The sequence below is a fragment of the Antennarius striatus genome, chromosome 3 (assembly GCF_040054535.1).
Source record: "Antennarius striatus isolate MH-2024 chromosome 3, ASM4005453v1, whole genome shotgun sequence".
Taxonomy (NCBI): Eukaryota; Metazoa; Chordata; class Actinopteri; order Lophiiformes; family Antennariidae; genus Antennarius; species Antennarius striatus.
This window is the reverse complement of record NC_090778.1, coordinates 2,367,042-2,388,600: the sequence shown is the minus strand read 5'-3', so window position 1 is coordinate 2,388,600 and position 21,559 is coordinate 2,367,042. Positions and strand designations below refer to the sequence as shown.

Here is a 21,559-nt window from a genome sequence, read left to right as displayed (position 1 = left end):
CATAAGATGAATGAATGTTAAGCCCTCAAACAATTAAATGTTATTTTTTAATAATACAGAAAAAACACCAAGGTCTCGTTTTCAGTTGCTTCTTTCTCATTGTGGGTCACGGGGGTTGCTATGGCCTAATGACATTGTGTTTTTAGTCTGATTAATTTTACAGTAACATTACTCCATTTATGTAACAGTTTAATAGTGATTTTAGGATTCCATTATTTGTAGGAAAAATAAAAAGTGGAGTAAAATGATGTAAACTGTTTGTTTTTTTGAATGCCCATGTGTAATCGAGCACGACGTGATTTACCTGCAAACATGTTGTTGTTGTTTCACCCACAAGGTTAAAGTATCAATTGTACAGTGTTGTGTAAATGGATGTTTCTGAAATAAGACGTTTAACCTTTAAACAAGACGTTGGCCTCCATCGTGTTGAAGGGAAATCCAGCGCTGACGGTGGTGACGCTACCTGAACTCACGTTACTGATTAGAATACTAGTTCACCCCTACTGCAAACAGTTTACATGTTTATTTAAACTTTTATTTCTCATTTTATTAGCTCCTTCACACTTTCAATGTCTTTCATTTTCCCTTCAGTGATGACAGCAGAGCCATAAGTTCACATAACTATAAATTCTGTTCAAATCAACAGAATTTATAGTTAATACAAAAGTACTTCTTAATATATATATATATATATATATACACACCTACTTTTCAAAATTATAATAAAGGACAAGACCTCAAGGATTAACAAACAAAACAAAACCTTTCTTCACAATAACTTAAAAATCTACACTGACCAATGAAAACGACTCACATTTTCAGGGGAAACAATCTTTGTTTAAGGAACAAAGAAAAATGTCGGTAACTCATTTCGGTCGCTGTTTGCAGTGATTCTGTGAGATCTACCAACAGAAGCTGTGTGTCCAGCCAACGGGGGGGGGGGGGGGGTCCGTCGTCCCACCGTGACTCCTGGATGTTCGTCTTGAACACCCACGACCACACGCAGTCGTGTCACAGCGTCCCGTTGGACTCCTCTAAGTGATACGCTAACTCAGTCTTCACGTCCTCAGACCCGCTCTGCTCCGCGGTCAGAACCGTCTCTACGGGGAAGGACAGATATAAACTCTCTTTCAGTTTCTTTGGGGAGGGGGGGTCTCCTGCACCGAACGCAGGATCGGAGACTTTAAACGTCACCAACGGCGTGTGATGCGTCTTCCGTTTGGCGTTCTCCTTCTTCTGTTGTTTATAGGCTGCGTTCATATTGGCTATCACCTGGAGGCAGAGCACACACGCACACACACACACACACACACACACACACACACACACACACACACACACACACACACACAAAGGTCATCATCACATTTTATCCCCTTGCCTCCCTGAATATAACGCCTTTTGTTCCGTCTTTCTTTCTTATCCTGTTCCTGAGATATGTACAAAAAATGTACAATAGTTGAAATTTGACCTTGACGTAGTTTTCTCAAGGTCAAGGTCATCATCTCATTTTCATCCCCTTTGCTGCCTGAGTAATGTGCTTTTTGTTTTATCTTTCTATCTGCAAGGGTTTTGAAGATATTTGATAGACGGACGAACACACAAAAAACAATTACATCACCCCTTTGAAGTTGGATGTAAATAGTTGCAAACATTTCACCAAAGCATCTTCCTAAGATAAGGAATTAGTGTTTTTAACTTGCTTTGCTGCCATGAATGACTGAAAATTTAATTTAATTTAATTCAGTATCAATTCTTCTTTTCACATGCATTATTGTGTGTTTTTGTACGGTTGTGGTAGTAAAATAAAAATCACGATTTACCAGCTGCTTCATGGAGTTTTGCTGCTCCTGCATTATGGACATACACGCTGAGACTTTCTCCTTTGTGGAATAAATGTCATGCTCTTGGTCGTCATAATTGAACACGCTCAAGGAAGTCTGGAAGGAAAGAAGGAAATCAAATGAGTGAAAACCCACCTGTTAGAATCTGTTCCTTTTGGGGTAACACACACCTCATTTGGCAAGTTAGCTTTCCTGCTGAACATGAGGGAATAAGGTGTGAACTTGGTTGTGGGGTTGGTGGACGTCCTGAACAGGAAGAGGACCGGGTCCAGGAAGTCCTCCCAGTCGGCCTGCTTCTCCGTGACCATCTGCACCACGGCTTCCTTCAGCAGAGAGACGGTGCAGTCGTGGAGCGGGTTCAGCTGGAGGTGATCCAGAGGAGAAACCTTCTGCGTAATGCTCCACTTCTCACACAGAAGCTTTGTTACCTAACAAGGGCAAAAAACAACCAAAAAAGAAATCAAAATGAGTCACTACCAAGTCTTTGCTCTGCTTCATTAACTCTGGGACTCACCTCTCCACAGAAGTTAGCATTCTGTGCACACACCACTGCTTTAGGGGCACCAAACCTGATGGAACAGAGAATGGAATGAGTTCAATTTCAGCATTAAAATGTTTGGATTTGGACAGCATCGTTTCATTAAATAGCACTTGAAATGGAAGAGAGCTATTTGTTTCCACATATTTGATTTCTTCCAAAAACCATTTAATCTATTATATGGTTTTTAATTTAATAATTACATGGACAGGAATAGTTTTCAAAGTAAAATATGATCCAGTTTTTCCTTAATGAGGAAATATATTTGTAAAAATCAAAAACCCAACTGAGGGCTGCTGGTCCACATCCAAACTACACGCCGCGGCCTCCAGCAGAAACCTCTCTGACTGGGTTTCCTACAGAATCTCATTATGACTTCACAACTTTGAAGGATCGCAGGAGAACTCCTGACCAGCTGGAAGCTCATCCTGAAGCTTTTCCTTCAAGTCCAAGTCAATTTTATTCAACACAGAGTTCTACCTTCATCTTGAGGACTACAGATCATCACAGACCTCATATTTTATTTACTGGAAGCCAATATAATTGGGTTTTGATTAATAATACATTGATTTTGATTTTTTAGTTATGTTTTGGCTTGTAGTATAAAACAAAAAAAAATTTGAGTATAAAACAACACATAAAATGAAAATTGCCTATTAAAACTTGATATGTTTGATATTCTAAAATGCTTTACCTGTAAATGCATTTGGATATACATCTTGCCACAGAGAGAGCGTCTGTGTTCTGCACTGGGAAAGCTTCCGGCCATTTACTGAAGTAATCGATGAGGACGGTAACGTTGGTGCAGCCCTGCTGGGTTTCTGGGAACGGGCCTGACCAACAGAGGGGACAGAGCAGCAGGTCTGACACAGCAAGAAGGAATTAAACCACAGAAAAATATCCGATCAAATGAGTCGAGGCAAAAACCTATAAAATCAATCCCAACAATATCCCAAGCAGCATCCACTTTAATAGGCCGGACAGTCCTCGCCATGTTTTTACTCCTCTCTGTGTGCTGACAGGTCTCACAGACTTTTATCTGAAACATATACATTATTTAGGTTAGATCATCATTATCATCATCATCGTGTTTCCAGGGTTCTAAGACATAAATAATGTGTGTACCCAATCCACCACGTCCTTGACGATACCCAGCCAGTAGTATTTGCTCTGAATCCTGTGGACCGTCTTCTTTTGGCCGAGGTGATGGCCGATGTCATTAAAGTGGCAATCAAGAAAAATCTGCCTCTTCCTCTCTGCCTCGATGACCACCTCCCTCTTCTCCTCTTTCTTGGGTCCCACATAGTATAACTTATCATCTAATAGGGAGGAAGAGAGAAAGACGCTTTAGATAACGGTTGCACAAAAGTCATGTGACCCGATTATATATGAGAATATTGTTAAAGTATACAGTTCATCAGCTGTTTGCATACAACTAAAAACACCTCCTACATTCATGGGGTTGCTTTAGCATTAGCGTCTCTTTAGCATTAGAGTGTCCATCAGATTCCCAAACCTGGAGGCCTTCATCTATGAGGAATGGGCTAATATTTAATTTAACTTAATTTAACTTATTTTATTAAATTAAATTCCTCATGGAATGGGCTAATTAAATGAAATTTAAATTAAATTAATTATATTAATTCAAATAAACTGCATGTGTTGATGATATATTGTAATTGTCAGTCCACCAAATATCTTCACAACCGTTGCAGATAGAAAGATGAAACAAAAAGCACTTTACTTGGGCAGCAAAGGGGATGAAAATGAAACTATGAACTTGACCTTGAGAAAACTAGGTCAAGGTCAAATATCAACTTTTGTACATTTTTTTGCACATAGCTCAGGAACCACATAAGATAGACTGACAAAACAAAAGGCGTTATATTCAGGGAGGCAAGGGGATGGAAATTAGATCACAACCTTGACCTTGAAAAAGTAGGTCAAGGTCAAATTTTCATTTTTATACCTTTTTAGGTACACATCTCTGAAACCTGATGAGATATAATCACAAAACAAAAAGTAACATTTTCAGGAAGCCGGAGGCACAAAAATGTGTCGATCAGGGTAACATTTTGAATTCAGGGGTGTCGCGGGATGTTACAATCTCTGACTGCCTCGTTTGTTAGTCACACATCTCCAGCTGGTTACAGGAGGTTGCTATCAAGACAAGCCTTACCTTCAATGATGAATTTCTGGGCGTATCGTTTCAGGTTCTTCTTTCTTAAAGGATTGATGGTCTGAGGAAAACATCCTTTAGCCACGAAGGTGTAAATATCACAGAGTTTGTTGCTGCTGGATTCAACCACCTCCTCCTCCGCCACCTGTAAAGACTCCACGCTCAACATTTCCGCCGATGCTTTAGTGGATCTAACGTAGAGTTTCAGCCACCAGAGCGCGCGGACGTGCTAACTGTCATGCTAAATGTCATGCTATCTGTCGGACGTCACGATTAGCAGCTATGCTACCTGCTGCTAACGAACAGAAATAGCATTGACGCTAAAATAAACACACAACCGGATGTTGATTCCCTGCCTGCGCGCTTCCTCTCGCTCTTCTTCTCTTCTTGTATTCACGCGTTTCTGCCGAATTGGTGCGGCTGGCGCCCCCACCAGGAAGATGACGGTATTACACCTCAGCTGCCAGCAGCGGGATGGTTTGATGTGTGTGTCAGGTGTGTGTCAGGTGTGTGTCAGGTGTGTGTCAGGTGTGTGTCAGGTGGGTGTCAGGTGGGTGTCAGGTGTGTGTCAGGTGTGTGTCAGGTGTGTGTCAGGTGTGTGTCAGGTGGGTGTCAGGTGTGTGTCAGGTGTGTGTCAGGTGTGTGTCAGGTGGGTGTCAGGCTGACGATAAAAAACTTAAAATGGAATTCTTGGCATTCTGTTGTTTTATTGAAAGTCAGTAATTCACGCTTGAAGGACCATTATCATTAAAATGCTTGAGTGGAAAATTGTGACATATTGATAGTTTTGTGATATGAACAAGTCATCTATCGGTCATTTAAATGATAACCAGTATTATAAGTGAAAGCATGTTAACATACTGCTCGTTGCTCAGTTCATTATTTACATCACGCTTCAAAGTGGTGATGCATTGTAATTGTCAGTGTTTGTGTATTTGTCCGTCCGTCTGTTCATCTGTTTGTTAGTCCAGCAAATAACCTTGAAACCGTTGCAGACAAAAGGATGAAACAAAAAGCACATTACTCGGGGGGCAAAGGGGATGACAATGAGATGATGACCTTGACATTGAGAAAACTAGGCCAAGGTCAAATTTCAACTTTTGTATACTCAGGAGCAGGATAAGATAGAAAGACGAGGGAGGCCAGTATAAGACCATAGATAAAGGCTAGTGTTTGATCTACCAATGCATGAGCTTTGATCTATGGTCAAAGCTAGTGCATTTATTTGACCTACCGTGAAAGGTCAAAGCTATGCACTAGTCAGGTACTACCTTCAGGGTACCCTGACCTACCCTGAATGTAGGTCAGGGTAAGTCGCAGGATGTTTCAGTCGCTGACTTCCTTGTGTCGTTATATATTAAAGTTGTAGCCTTTGTATTTGATTTTATGTGCACTATGTTATGGTAAAAAAAAAAGTGAGCAACCTTCACTGTCTTTTAAGTAGTACATTTAATCAGTCCATATTTTCAATCCTAATAATTCAACATTTTTTACCCATTGTTAGAAAATAAATGGATAAAAAATTAAATCTTAATTCTTCTAGTTCATAATCTTTATGGACAGAATTTCTACTGTCTGTGTTATACTGCTTGTTGTCCTGCCTGTGTTGTCCTGTCTGTGTTGTACTACCTATGTTGTACTGCTTGTTGTACTGTGTGTGTTGTACTGCCTGTTGTGCTGTCTTCTGTGGGTCAGAGAGGACTGCAATTTCATCTGTGCTGTATGTCGTGCATATATGGTACATTTGACAATAAAGCTGACTTTGATTTCTAGGCGCAGCCAGGATCCGGATGGAGTCCAGTTTGGGGACCAAAGGATTTCATCTCTGTTTTTTTACAGACAATGTCGTCCTGTTGGCCTCATCAAACCTGGACCTTCGGCGTGCACTGGGACGGTTTGCAGCTGAGTGTGACTCGAGTGGGATGAGGATCAGCTCCTCTAAATCTGAGGCCATGGAAAAGGGTGGTGTGCCCTCTTCAGGTCGGTGGAGAGTCTTTGCCCCAAGTGGAGGAGTTTAAGTATCTTGGGGTCTTGTTCACGAGTGAGGGAAGGATGGAACGTGAGATCGACAGACGGATCGGTGCAGCTTCTGCAGTGATGTAGTTGCTGTATAGGTCTGTGGTGGTGAAGAAGGAGCTGAGTCGCAAGACGAAGCTCTGGATTTACCGGTCAATCTACGTTCCTACTCTCACCTATGGTCATGAGCTTTGGGTCATGACCCAAATGACAAGATCCCGGATACAAGCGGCTGAAATGAGCTTCCTCCATAGAGTGTCTGGGCGCACCTTGAGGAGCTCAGTCACCAGGGAGGAGCTCGGAGTAGAGCCGCTGCTCCTCCGCCTCGAGCGGAGCCAGCTGAGGCTCGGGCATCTGTTCCAGTTCCCTCCTGGACGCCTCCCTGGGGAGGTGTCCTAACGGGAGGAGACCTCGGGGAAGACCCAGGGCACGCTGGAGGGACAATGTCTCTCGGCTGGCCTGGGAACGCCTTGGTCTCCCCCCGGAGGAGCTGGATGAGGTGTCTGGGGAGAGGTTAGTATGGGCATCCCTGCTGAGACTGTTGCCCCCGCAACCCGGCCCCGGATAAGCTGTTGACGATGGATGGATGAATATTTACTTAATAACATCCATTTTCCATCTATCCTGACCTCGATGTCATAATGAATTGATATCATTGACTTCAAAGAGACTTTGGATGTCTTTCAGATCAAAACACAGAACCCTGCTTTGATCAATGAAAATCTGTATAAACTCTTGAACTGTAGTTATTTGCTGGTTGTAAGTTGCAATAAACAATAGAAATGGAAGGAGGAGAAGATCAACTACTTTCGAGTATACAAGGTATACATGGTAAGGAGCGATTTCATCATTTTACACAGGCTTCTTTGTTTACAATTTATCCAATGACTATTTCATGTTAAGTGATTTACATTGAGGCCAGTGAACTGCCGAATCCCATGGAAGACAATCACTCCATTGTGCTCGGAGTGTCACTCCGAAATCAGTGGAACAAGCAGTTCAAAACGAATGAATGAATGAATGAATGAATGAGTGAATGAATGAATGAATGAATGAATGAATGAATGAATGAATGAATGAATAAATGAATGAATGAATGAATGAATGAATGAATGAATGATTTACATTGCGTCTTTAAATATTCTAATGGTAACAAACTTCTCCCACAGCTATGGCCGACATCGACATTGTGAACAATTTGTTATTCTGGGACGTTAATGGTGAGTTTGATTGGATATTGAACACGAGTGAACAACGTCGACAGAATCCTGAAAATGCAGGACGCATGCAGGTTTTAATGGAGCCCCACGTCCACCTAAACGAGTTCAACGTTGTCCTTGGTGACGATCAGAGTCTTGATAGTCATGATGCTGACAACACTGATAGTGTTGACATCATCGACAACACCGACCAAAACTCAGACGTTAATGCAGGTGAAGTTGCTTGTGCTGGGCCTGAGTCCAGCAGGGCTCATGAAGCAGACAATCCCTTACCTGGAATATAGAGGAAGAGTTTATGGGAGAAAGACTGAAGTAGCTGAGGAAGATCCTCTGCCTAGCCCATCCAACAAAGGACAGCGAGCAGAGAACCACAGAGGATCCTCCTGGGAAAGCTCAAGAGAATCTGATGAAGAAGAGGCAATAAAAGAGAAGAAATGCTTCAAACGCAGAGACACACTATCGATGAAGACTGTTTTATGTAACAGGTTGACCATGAATCCAGTTGTCCGTGTGCTCCTTTCCGGTTTCCTTTTTTACTCTTCATCCCATCTCCCTTTGTCACATTTGCAGGTCGTGTGAGCAGGACTTCGCTCACCTGCTCTTCACTTGATAACTCGTTAAAACGTGCTTAATTTTATAATCCAGATGAAAAATAATGAATAAAAAATTGACAGTTGATGAACTGTGAGTTAAATTTATCTCGAAAGATGTTTACTGACTGCTATGAACTGGTGTCGCGCCTGGTGTGTTCCCCGCATGTCACCCGGTAAATACGCTGGGATAGGCTCCAGCAACTGATGAACCTATGCACTAGCTTTGACCTGAAAGGTCGGTCAATCAATCAATCAATCAATCAATCAATCAATCAATCAATCAATCAATCAATCAATCAATCAATCAATCAATCAATCGATCGATCGATCGATCGATCAATCAATCAATCAATCAATCAATCAATCAATTAATCAACCTTTGATTGCATAGTGCTTAATCACATCAGCAGATATTTCAAAGCTCTTTAACAGACATAAAAACCCAACAGAACCATCCAGAGCAAGCATAAGTGACAGCGGCAGGGAAAAATCCCCAGTTTACAGAACATGTTTGAAATTATTTGTTGCTGAATAACTTTTAATTCCATCCTTAAAGATGTAGTTTAGGTAAAAACAACATTAAATCTTTGATGGACTGCAGATTTTAAACGGCAGCATCCATAGCTGGAAGATCTTGAGGTCAGCCACGTCTTCCTCCACTAAGTCCTCCACGTCCTGCAAATCCTGTAAATAGAAATCAATAAAATGTCAGACACTCCAGAAGATAATGAAATTTAATGTGTGAAAGAACAAAGTGTGAATCCTCTGGAGAATGAAACGTAGGCCATGTCCACACATAGCCAGGTATTTTTAAAAACAAATATTTTTTCTCTCCGCTGAGTAAAAAATTTGCGTCCACAGGACATGTTTTCTTTAAAAACTCCATCCACACGTAACTTCACCAGTGCATTGAATTTTTAAGCACAACAACTCCCTAACAACTTCAACAATGACGGGAGGGAGGACCGGGACATGCAGAAGTTCTCAGGCCATTCTTCCTGGAGGATGAATACCATGTCAAGAAGTTTCCACCAGGTGGCAGTCCATCCTGGTCTGACCCAAAACATTCGTTGGCTTCTTTGGTGATGAAGATGTCTTCAACTTGGAATCCTCATCTGTCAGGCAGTAGCCAACCTTCATCTCTGCTCAATGTGAAGCAGCAGCACTTGGGCTTGAAACAACAATATATTTTAAAAAAAACGCCTGGACAGTTGTTACCGCCTGCGGTCCGACGTCGCTGTTATGGCAACTTGTCCAATCGGCCAATAATGTGGCCCAGTCTGAACAGAGCAAGTTCCTGTTTGGACACTTGCTAAAAACACTCTTCTTGATGACACTTGTGATGCTCCTGACTTTGTGTTGTTTAACTTACAAGAGGGACTCACTCTAGATGCAGTGAAAGAGGTCTCTTGGTTTGTGTCCATTGGGGGGGGGGATGAAAATGTTCTCCATAATTCTTCATAAAAACACTTTTGATAAATGATCACAGAAAGGGAAGACTTACCTCCACCTCTACATCTATATGTACCTCCACGTCTACCTCCACCAATATATTCGAAGTTGTTCTCCTTTCCCTTCTCCTTTAGGGTGATGTAAATGTTCTCCTGAGGCTCAGAGTCCAGACCACCGTCTTCCATTGCCTACAACAATTAATGTTTCTCCTCAAGACCACTTAAGTAAAATAGTTATCAATAAAACAATTATTGGTGTGTGTGTGTGTGTGTGTGTGTGTGTGTGTGTGTGTGTGTGTGTGTGGGGGTGTGTGTGTGTGTGTGTGTGTGTGTGTGTGTGTGTGTTGGTGCTCTATCACATGATTATTCATTCATCCTCCATAACCTGCTTCATCTGCCGTTGTGTGTCACGGGTTGCTGGAGCATATCCCAGGGCGTGAGGCAGGATGAGCCACTGGTGAAAAGACAACAACACACACACAATCTCACACCTACGGTCAATTTGGTAACATCAATTCACCTAAGCTGCACCTAAGTTTTTGGAGATGGGAGAAAGCAGAGAGAGCATGCAAAATCTGCACTTTTGATTATACTGTGAACAAGGGTGTGTTTACCTTCTCATCATCCCCATGAAGCTGGATCTTCTCCGTCTTCAGTTCCATCAATCCACCGACCGCTGGGTCTGACCACCAGGATCCAGTCCACAATAAAACAAGTTAAAACATGTTAGTCAGCTGTTCATCAGGACCTACCTACCTGTCTATCTATTGTTTCTCTGCTGTGACTGAATGAAGGACTGATCTCTCAAACAGAGGAAGGGTAATGGCTGACCTTCATCAACATCATCAGCATCAATTTGTGTGAAGATGCAGGAGCACAGCAGGAGCAGCATGGACATCTGCATGACTGTGGAGGAAGTAGAGACATGAAGGACAGAATAAACCTGGATTATCTCAGTGGTTATGTTAACAGAACACTACAAGCAGAGATCATAGAGAGGGACTCCTCTAAACAACACAAGAGATGACTCAAGGAAACAGTGAAAAGTAACGCTGAGTGTTTATAAAGCACTCCATCAAGTACCGACCTGTTTTTAGGAACATTAGTCAAACTGACCTCGGATGAAAGCGGTCCTCGTCCCTCTCTGCACCATGACTGAACAGGATTGAAGCGTTGAACAGCCTGAAATAACAGTTCGACTGCAGTAGAATGAGACAGTCGCTCAGTCTTTACCAGTATAAATGTGCTGGTCTAACCCTGTAGGAGAGGAGTATGAGGAAGACTCCAGAGTGTACTGTAATAATTATCTGTGTAAACAAGCACACGACAAGATGACTCAATCTTGACACATGAATTAACACAATTAGCACAGTCCTGCTAATAGGCATGTAGTAGGTTTAGAGATTGAGACCAACTTCGATAATTCTTCCAGAGAGACAGTCTCAAAGTGTGTTAAAGAGAGAAGTTGGGTTTTAACACCCAGAGAAGGAACCACATCAAATTTTGATCCAGGTGAAGCTGAAGAAGTAATTTTATGTCTAATGTTATCACTTTTACAGCAGAAAAAATCTTGAAAATCATTAGCCGCAAAAACAAGCTGCTTGCCGTTGGCTGTTTCTGGGTCAATCTGGGTACGGTATTAAACAGAAATCGAGGATTGTGTTTAATTTTACTTATTAATCTGGAGAAATAGGCCGCTTTAGCGGTCGACAGAGCACGTTTGTAGTTTAAGACACACTCATGCCAAGAGATGTAGCATAATTTAGATTTTGATATACGCCACCTGCGCTCTAAACTCCTATAGGCCCGTCTGAGAGCGCGTGTCTCCTCATTAAACCATGGTGTAGACCTGCGCACCCCTATGGTTTTAGCTTTTAGAGGTGCAACTGAGTCCAACAGACTAGAAAGAGCTGAGTTTAGATCACTAGTGTAATTTTCGATTGATCCTGTTGCTACAGTAAAAGGAGTCAATACCTCAGGTAGAAGCTCACTAAGTTTAGATACCGTTGACAAGCCGATATGGCCAGTAGTGACTAAGTCAGGAGTAATGCTATCTGGACAAATAAAGGCTGCTTTAAAAGTAATAAGAAAATGGTCAGATATCACTGACGTGAGAGGAGAGACAGTCACAGCAGTAACATTTATACCACGTGATAGAATCAGATCTAGGGTATTACCACTGGAATGAGTTGCTTCATGTATCCACTGAGTGAAACCTAACATGTCAAGGAGGGTTAAGAAAGCTTTACACAACGGATCACTAGCCTTACTTAAATGAATGTTAAAATCACCAGTCACTATAACCTCGTCAGATTGAGTAATTAGATCCAAAATGAATTCACCAAATTCTTCTAAGAATAAAGAATAGGGACCAGGCGGTCTATAGACTACTACAAGATGAAGCCTACTGTTTACAGCTGTAGGCGATGGTTTTAGAACAAGAGCCTCAAAAGAGGTAAAATGAATATCTAGATTAGACGTCAGGTTCAGAATAGATTTGTAGACTAAAGCAACACCTCCACCCTGTTTATCAGCCCTTGCGGCATGAGCGTATGTAAAATCAGGTGGTGAAGCTTCATTTAACGTTAAGAAGACGTTTGGTTTTAGCCATGTTTTGCATAAAGCATAAAGATGTGCCTCTTAGTTCGAGTGAGGTTTGAATGGTGTTCCAGCTCAAACTATTGATATTCATGCTCTTCTGAAAAAGGACAGTCAACATTACATAACAAATTTTGTTGAGACAAACATTTCATTGCCTCTGGTTCCTGGTTTGACGTCAGTCAACTTGGCTCGTGATAATTCCACCTGTTTTTCCTGATGGTTACTCACTTAAATTTAGGTTCACTCTGAGAGAGACGAAAAGATTCTCAATACATCTGAAGTCCATAAAGCCCTCAAACTTTAATTTTCAAAAAATCAGCAGGTCCTGATGTTATAGGACATTGTTTTTAATGCATCCCAAACTACACACACTACGTGTGGATGTGGCCTAAGTTTCATTCTCCAGAGGATTCACACTTTGTTCTTTCACACATTAGGTTTCATTTCCTTCTGACGTGTCTGACATCTGTAGCAGAGAAGAGAACCTTGGACAAACTGCTGGACATCATGGACAATGTCAGCCACCCTCTGCACACTGTTACCAACAACCAGAGAAGTCTGAGCAGCCAGAGGCTGAGCCCCCCCAACATGCAGGACAAACAGACTGAAGAACTCCTTCATCCCCTGGGCCATTAAACTGCTCAACTCCTCTCTGGGGGAGATGAAGAAGAAGACAGTCCACACGAGAGCTGAGGGATGACACAGACAATACAGCACAAACAATACAAACACTACAGACATTTCACTCCACCCATGCCTAACTAGGCCTGTTTATTTATGCCTTTTTATTCCTATGCCTATTTATGCCTTTGGATTTGTATATTCTTGGTTGGTTATTTATTATTTTCTATTTGGTGTTGTGCTACTTTCTATGTGCTGGTGATTTCTGTGTGCTTTTTCTGTGTTGTTGTGTACTCACTGGGCGACGGACAAATTAATGTCCCTGTCGGAACCTCCTTAAGGTATCAATAAAGTTCCACTCTACTCTACTCTACTCTACTCTACTCTACTCTACTCTACTCTACTCTACTCTACTCTACTCTACTCTACTCTACTCGCTAAAGAAGATAAAATGTTCCAAGTGCACTAGATTGAAGTTTGATCTGAACAAACTATGAGACCCTGAGGTAGAAGCCTTCAAAGCAAAGATAGGAGGGAGGTTTGCACCACTGCTCATTCTAGGTACAAAAGAAACTGACGTCAACAGTATGACCACCACAATCAATCAATCAATAAATCAATCAATGAATCAATCAACCTTTATTTCTATAGTGCTTAATCACATCAGAAGACATTGCAAAGCTCTTTAACAGACAGAAAACCAACAGAACCCTCCAGAACAACCATAAGTGACAGCGGCAGGGAAAATCTCTGTGTTTACAGAACATGCTTGATATTATTTGTTGCTGGATTATTATTTTTGAATTTCATCTCTTAAAGATGTGGTTTAAGTAAAAACAACAGTAAATCTTTGATGGACTTGAGATTTTAAGTAGCAGCATCCGTAGCCGGAACATCTTGAGGTCAGCCACGACCAAATCCTCCTCCAAATCCTCCTCCAAGTCCTCCTCCAAATCCTGTAAATAGAAATCAGTGAAATGTCAGACACGTCAGAAGGAAATGAAACCTAATGTGTGAAAGAACAAAGTGTGAATCCTCTGGAGAATGAAACTCAAGTCATGTCCACACGTAGCCAGGTATTTCTAGAAACTTTCATTTGAGCTCTATGTGAAGCAGCAGCACTTGGGCTTGAAACAACAAGACATAAAACAACACCTGGACAGTTGTTACCGCCTGCAGTCCAACGTCGCTGTTATGGCAACTTGTCCAATCGGCCAATAATGTGGCCCAGTCTGAACAGAGCAAGATTCTATTTGGACACTTGCTAAAAACACTCTTCTTGGTGATACTTGTGATGCTCCTGACTTTGTGTTGTTTAACTTACAAGAGGGACTCACTCTAGATGCAGTGAAAGAGGTCTCTTGGTTTGTGTCCATTGGGGGGAAAATGAAAATGTTCTCCATAATTCTTCATTAAAACACTTTTGATAAATGATCACAGAAAGGGAAGACTTACCTCCACCAGTATAATTGAAGTTCTTCTTCTTTCCCTTCTCCTTTAGGGTGATGTAAATGTTCTCCTGAGGCTCAGAGTCCAGACCACCGTCTTCCATTGCCTACAACAACTAATGTTTTTCCTCAAGACCACCTCAGTAAAATAGTTATCAATAAAACAAGTCTTGGTGTGTGTGTGTGTGTGTGTGTGTGTGTGTGTGTGTGTGTGTGTGTGTGTGTGTGTGTGTGTGTGTGTGTGTGTGTGTGTGTGGGTGTGTGTGTGTGTGTGTGTGTGTGTGTGTGTGTGTGTGTGTGTGTGTGTGTGTGTGTGTGTGTGTGTGTTGGTGCTCTATCACATGATTATTCATTCATCCTCCATAACCTGCTTCATCTGCCGTTGTGTGTCACGGGTTGCTGGAGCATATCCCAGGGCGTGAGGCAGGATGAGCCACTGGTGAAAAGACAACAACACACACACAATCTCACACCTACGGTCAATTTGGTAACATCAATTCACCTAAGCTGCACCTAAGTTTTTGGAGATGGGAGAAAGCAGAGAGAGCATGAAAAATCTGCACTTTTGATTATACTGTGAACAAGGGTGTGTTTACCTTCTCATCATCCACCTGAAGCTGGATCTTCTCTGTCTTCAGTTCCATCAATCCACCGACCGCTGGGTCTGACCACCAGGGTTCCAGTCCACAATAAAACAAGTTAAAACATGTTAGTCAGCTGTTCATCAGGACCTACCTACCTGTCTATCTATTGTTTCTCTGCTGTGACTGAATGAAGGATTGATCTCTCACACAGAGGAAGGGTAATGGCTGACCTTCATCAACATCATCAGCATCAATTTGTGTGAAGATGCAGGAGCACAGCAGGAGCAGCATGGACATCTGCATGACTGTGGAGGAAGTAGAGACATGAAGGACAGAATAAACCTGGATTATCTCAGTGGTAATGTTAACAGAACACTACAATCAGAGATCATAGAGAGGGACTCCTCCAAACAACACAAGAGACGACTCAAGGAAACGGTGAAAAGTAACACTGAGTGTTTATTAAGCACTCCATCAAGTACCGACCTGTTTTTAGGAACATTAGTCAAACTGACCTCGGATGAAAGCGGTCCTCGTCCCTCTCTGCACCATGACTGAACAGGATTGAAGCGTTGAACAGCCTGAAATAACAGTTCGACTGCAGTAGAATGAGACAGTCGCTCAGTCTTTACCAGTATAAATGTGCTGGTCTAACCCTGTAGGAGAGGAGTATGAGGAAGACTCCAGAGTGTACTGTAATAATTATCTGTGTAAACAAGCACAGGACAAGATGATTCAATCTTGACACATGAATTAACACAGTTAGCACAGTCCTGCTAAAGACAATCATCAATTAAAGTTTCCTGAAAGGATGAATAACTTTGAGGGGTCAGGGGGATGTTGTGTGTGAGCTGCTGTAACGTCCTAAATTCACAGTCTGAGATGAAGACAGTAAATATCATATATTAAATGCACCAGGTCAGACATGTAGTTCAGTACTGAAGGCTAACTAGGTAAATAAAGGCCTGGCTTGTTGTGGATGTAACACAATATATCACAGTGTCATCTCCATAGAACACTTTGATCAAGGTATTTAATAAATATGATGAAAGACAGGAGTCTCCTGGCAGATCCTTGTCTGGAGACTTCTGTCTGGAGTCATAATTCATGATCAATGGTGTTACAAACTTCTGATAAGTCACAAGACACAAAACTTCCAAACTAAAGCCTCATATGATGGTCAGTCGTTGACCTGCAACACTCCAGGTTTCAGGGTTTCCCTTTGTCTGAGTAAAGATTCAAGTTTCAGGTTTATTTTTATTTTTTATATAGCCCAGATTCACAAACAATGTCTCAAAGGGCTTTACAATCTGCACATGGACGATATCCCTCTGACCTTTGTGCACTGCGAGCAGTACAACCCTCACATCGGATAAGGAACAACTCCCCCCAAAACCCTTTTAACAGGGGGAAAAATGGATGGGAGAAACCTCAGGAAGACTGCAGAGGAGGGACCCCTCTTCCAGGAGTGGACAGACGAAGCAATAGATATCGCACGTACAGCTTAAGAAGACAATAATAATAACAATGACAATAACAACAATAATAAATGTATGACAAAGGCACGCTGATCCATCCAGTAGAGCGAGTCACCACCAGCCGATGAAGCACACAGAGGTCACCGATTGCCGAGGATCCACCACTCTGAGGACAGACCAAACAGTGCCTAAGTCATTGATCTCAAAAAAGTTATAGTGTAAGATTACTCTGGCAAAACCCCAAACCACAGCAGAACCAAATGAGGCAGAACCAGCACTCCCCTAGTGGATGGTGAAACAGGACCACTGTGCAGCTTGTGCTATCGCCAGCCACGGAAGCAGACAGAGGTAGCCGATTGCCGATGATCCACCACACAAGGGCCTGAGAGAAAGAACAGGAGAAGGAGGGAGAGAGACAGAGAAAGCAGGGGCGAGAGTGGTGCTAGAGGGACCAGAATAGCAGAGGATTAATGGGAGGCAGGGGCCTAACTAAGAAATCCTATGGCTCGTCGGCAGGACTAGGCTAAACCTAAACATTGAGACTGCCACCCCCGATATTACTTATATGTTAGGTAGAACAGATATGTTTTCAGTCTAGATTTAAAGACATCTACGGATTCAGACTGTCTAATACCTATAGGGAGATTATTCCACAAGAAAGGGGCACGATAGGAGAAGGCCCTCTGGTCAGCTGACTTCTTTTTAACTCTAGGAACACACAAGAGACCTGTATTCTGAGAGCGGAGAGCCTTCATCGAAGTGTAAGGTTTAACAAGATCAGACAGATAGGTTGGAGCAAGCCCAATAATGCTTTTGTATGTCAATAAGAGTACCTTAAAATCGGATCTAACATGAATCGGGAGCCAATGTAATGCAGCTACTTCTGGGGTGATATGGTCAAATTTCCTAGTTTTAGTTAATATTCTTGCCGCTGTGTTCTGAACCATCTGAAGGCCCCTAGTACCAGACCGAGGCAACCCTGATAACAGAACATTACAATAGTCAACTCTAGAGGACACAAAGGCATGAATCAAAATTTCTGCATCAGCCATGGCTAGAGAGGACCTAATTTTGGAAATATTACGCAGATGAAAGAAGGCGATCTTTGTCACCTCTTTAATATGCTTGTCAAAGGTAAGAGTTGAATCTAACGTTACTCCAAGATTCTTGACTGTTGAACTTTGGGTTATAAAACAGTTATCTACAGATATTGTTAGTTGTTGAAATTGGCTTCTATGTCGCACAGGGCCAATGATTAACATCTGTTTTGTCTGGGTTTAGGAGCAAGAAATTACTGGACATCCAACTATTCACGGCAGAAAGACAGGCCTCTAGTTTAATTAATTCAGATCGATCATCTGCTTTTATGGGCATGTAAAGTTGTGTGTCATCAGCATAACAATGGAAACTTATTCCAAAGCTGCGTATAATTTGACCAAGAGGTGCAACATACAGGGAGAATAACAGAGGACCAAGTACAGACCCCTGAGGTACGCCATATTTGACGTCGGAGAAGGCAGAAGTTTTATTATTGTAGGAGACACATTGTGTCCTATCAGATAGATAAGATTTTAACCAAGCAAGAGCTAACTCACAAACACCAAACTGTCTCTCCAGTCGGTCAAGGAGTATACAGTGATCTATAGTATCAAACGCTGCACTAAGATCCAAAAGTAGGAGAACAGAAGTGGTATCAGAGTCCAGATTTAATAGGAGATCATTTACAACTTTGGTAAGTGCTGTTTCAGTGGAATGGCGAGCCCAAAAAGCTGATTGGAATGGTTCGAAAAGACCGCTTAATGGTAAATAATCTAAGAGCTGTTGAGATACTACCCTTTCTAGTACTTTAGATAAGAATGGAAGGTTAGAAACTGGTCTATAATTATTTAAAGACTCTTGGTCAAGATGTGGCTTTTTAAGCAAAGGTTTAACTACGGCCGCTTTAAAGCTAATGGGAACAACACCGGTTGCAAGAGAAAGATGAACTACATTTAACATAGTAGGGCCCAGCAATGGCCATAATTCTTTAACTAGTTTAGCAGGGAGAGGGTCTAAGAGGCATGTAGTAGGTTTAGAGATTGAGACCAACTTCGATAATTCTTCCAGCGAGCCGGTCTCAAAGTGTGTTGAAGAGAGAAGTTGGGTTTTAACACCCAGAGAAGGAACCACATCAAATTTTGATCCAGGTGAAGCTGAAGAAGTAATTCTATGTCTAATGTTATCAATTTTACAGCAGAAAAAATCTTGAAAATCATTAGCCGCAAATAACAAGCTGCTTGCCGTTGGCTGTTTCTGGGTCAATCTGGCTACCGTGTTAAACAGAAATCGAGGATTGTGTTTATTTTTACTTATTAATCTGGAGAAATAGGCCGCTTTAGCGGTCGACAGAGCACGTTTGTAGTTTAAGACACACTCGTGCCAAGAGATGTAGCATAATTTAGATAACGATTTACGCCACCTGCGCTCTAAACTCCTACAGGCCCGTCTGAGAGCGCGTGTCTCCTCGTTAAACCATGGTGTAGACCTGCACACCCCTATGGTTTTAGCTTTTATAGGTGCAACTGAGTCCAACAGACTAGAAAGAGCTGAGTTTAGATCACTAGTGTAATTTTCGATTGATCCTGTTGCTACAGTAAAAGAAGTCAATACCTCAGGTAGAAGCTCACTAAGTTTAGATACCGTTGACAAGCCGATATGGCGAGTAGTGACTAAATCAGGAGTAATGCTATCTTGACAAGTAAAGGCTGCTTTAAAAGTAATAAGAAAATGGTCAGATATCACTGACGTGAGAGGAGAGACAGTCACAGCAGTAACATCTATACCACGTGATAGAATCAGATCTAGGGTATTACCACTGGAATGAGTTGCTTCATGTACCCACTGAGTGAAACCTAACATGTCAAGGAGGGTTAAGAAAGCTTTACACAACGGATCACTAGCCTTACTTAAATGAATGTTAAAATCACCAGTCACCATAACCTCATCAGATTGAGTAATTAGATCCAAAATGAATTCACCAAATTCTTCTAATAATAAAGAATAGGGACCAGGCGGTCTATAGACTACTACAAGATATCCCTCCTGTTTACAGCTGTAGGCGATGGTTTTAGAACAAGAGCCTCAAAAGAGGTAAAATGAATATCTAGATTAGACGTCAGGTTCAGAATAGATTTGTAGACTAAAGCAACACCTCCACCCTGTTTATCAGCCCTTGCGGCATGAGCGTATGTAAAATCAGGTGGTGAAGCTTCATTTAACGGTAAGAAGACATTTGGTTTTAGGCATGTTTCGCATAAAGCATAAAGATGTGTCTCTTAGTTCGAGTGAGGTTTGAATGGTGTTCCAGCTCAAACTATTGATATTCATGCTCTTCTGAAAAAGGACAGTCAACATTACATAACAAATTTTGTTGAGACAAACATTTCATTGCCTCTGGTTCCTGGTTTGACGTCAGTCAACTTGGCTCGTGATAATTCCACCTGTTTTTCCTGATGGTTACTCACTTAAATTTAGGTTCACTCTGAGAGAGACGAAAAGATTCCCAATACATCTGAAGTCCATAAAGCCCTCAAACTTTAATTTTCAAAAAATCAGCAGGTCCTGATGTTTTAGGACATTGTTTTTAATGCATCCCAAACTACACACACTACGTGTGGATATGGCCTAAGTTTCATTCTCCAGAGGATTCACACTTTGTTCTTTCACACATTAGGTTTCATTTCCTTCTGACGTGTCTGACATCTGTAGCAGAGAAGAGAACCTTGGACAAACTGCTGGACATCATGGACAATGTCAGCCACCCTCTGCACACCGTTACCAACAACCAGAGAAGTCTGAGCAGCCAGAGGCTGAGCCCCCCCAACATGCAGGACAAACAGACTGAAGAACTCCTTCATCCCCTGAGCCATTAAACTGCTCAACTCCTCTCTGGGGGAGATGAAGAAGAAGACAGTCCACACGAGAGCTGAGGGATGACACAGACAATACAGCACAAACAATACAAACACTACAGACATTTCACTCCACCCATGCCTAACTAGGCCTGTTTATTTATGCCTTTTTATTCCTATGCCTATTTATGCCTTTGGATTTGTATATTCTTGGTTGGTTATTTATTACTTTCTATTTGGTGTTGTACTACTTTCTATGAGCTGGTGATTTCTGTGTGCTTTTTCTGTGTTGTTGCGTACTCACTGGGCGACGGACAAATTAATGTCCCTGTCGGAACCTCCTTAAGGTATCAATAAAGTTCCACTCTACTCTACTCTACTCTACTCTACTCTACTCTACTCTACTCTACTCTACTCTACTCTACTCTACTCTACTATACTCTACTCTACTCTACTCTACTCTACTCTACTCTACTCGCTAAAGAAGATGAAATGTTCCAAGTGCACTAGATTGAAGTTTGCTCTGAACAAACTACAAGACCCTGATGTAGGAGCCTTCAAAGCAAAGATAGGAGGGAGGTTTGCACCAATGCTCATTCTAGGTACAAAAGAAACTGACGTCAACAGTATGACCACCACAATCAATCAATCAATAAATCAATCAATCAATCAACCTTTATTTCTGTAGTGCTTAATCACATCAGAAGACATTGCAAAGCTCTTTAACAGACAGAAAACCAACAGAACCCTCCAGAACAACCATAAGTGACAGCGGCGGGGAAAATCTCTGTGTTTACAGAACATGCTTGATATTATTTGTTGCTGGATTATTATTTTTGAATTTCATCTCTTAAAGATGTGGTTTAAGTAAAAACAACAGTAAATCTTTGACGGACTTGAGATTTTAAGTAGCAGCATCCGTAGCCGGAACATCTTGACGTCAGCCACGACCAAATCATCTTCCAAATCCTCCTCCAAGTCCTCTTCCAAATCCTGTAAATAGAAATCAGTGAAATGTCAGACACGTCAGAAGGAAATGAAACCTAATGTGTGAAAGAACAAAGTGTGAATCCTCTGGAGAATGAAACTCAGGTCA

The 21,559-nt window shown here is 41.8% G+C and overlaps 1 protein-coding gene across 1 annotated transcript; it reads right to left on the bottom strand.

Moving 5' to 3' along the window:
• Positions 1 to 315: 315 nt before the first annotated feature.
• On the bottom strand, positions 316 to 4,918 carry zgc:113436 (uncharacterized protein LOC503528 homolog). Its single transcript, XM_068311002.1, has 8 exons — positions 4,562 to 4,918; positions 3,508 to 3,701; positions 3,310 to 3,421; positions 3,077 to 3,215; positions 2,359 to 2,413; positions 2,015 to 2,272; positions 1,824 to 1,940; positions 316 to 1,272 (listed from the first exon to the last, which is right to left on the bottom strand). Exons 1-8 carry the CDS (start codon positions 4,728 to 4,730, stop codon positions 1,012 to 1,014), a joined length of 1,305 nt encoding a protein of 434 aa, XP_068167103.1. The 5' UTR covers positions 4,731 to 4,918; the 3' UTR covers positions 316 to 1,011.
• Positions 4,919 to 21,559: the final 16,641 nt, after the last annotated feature.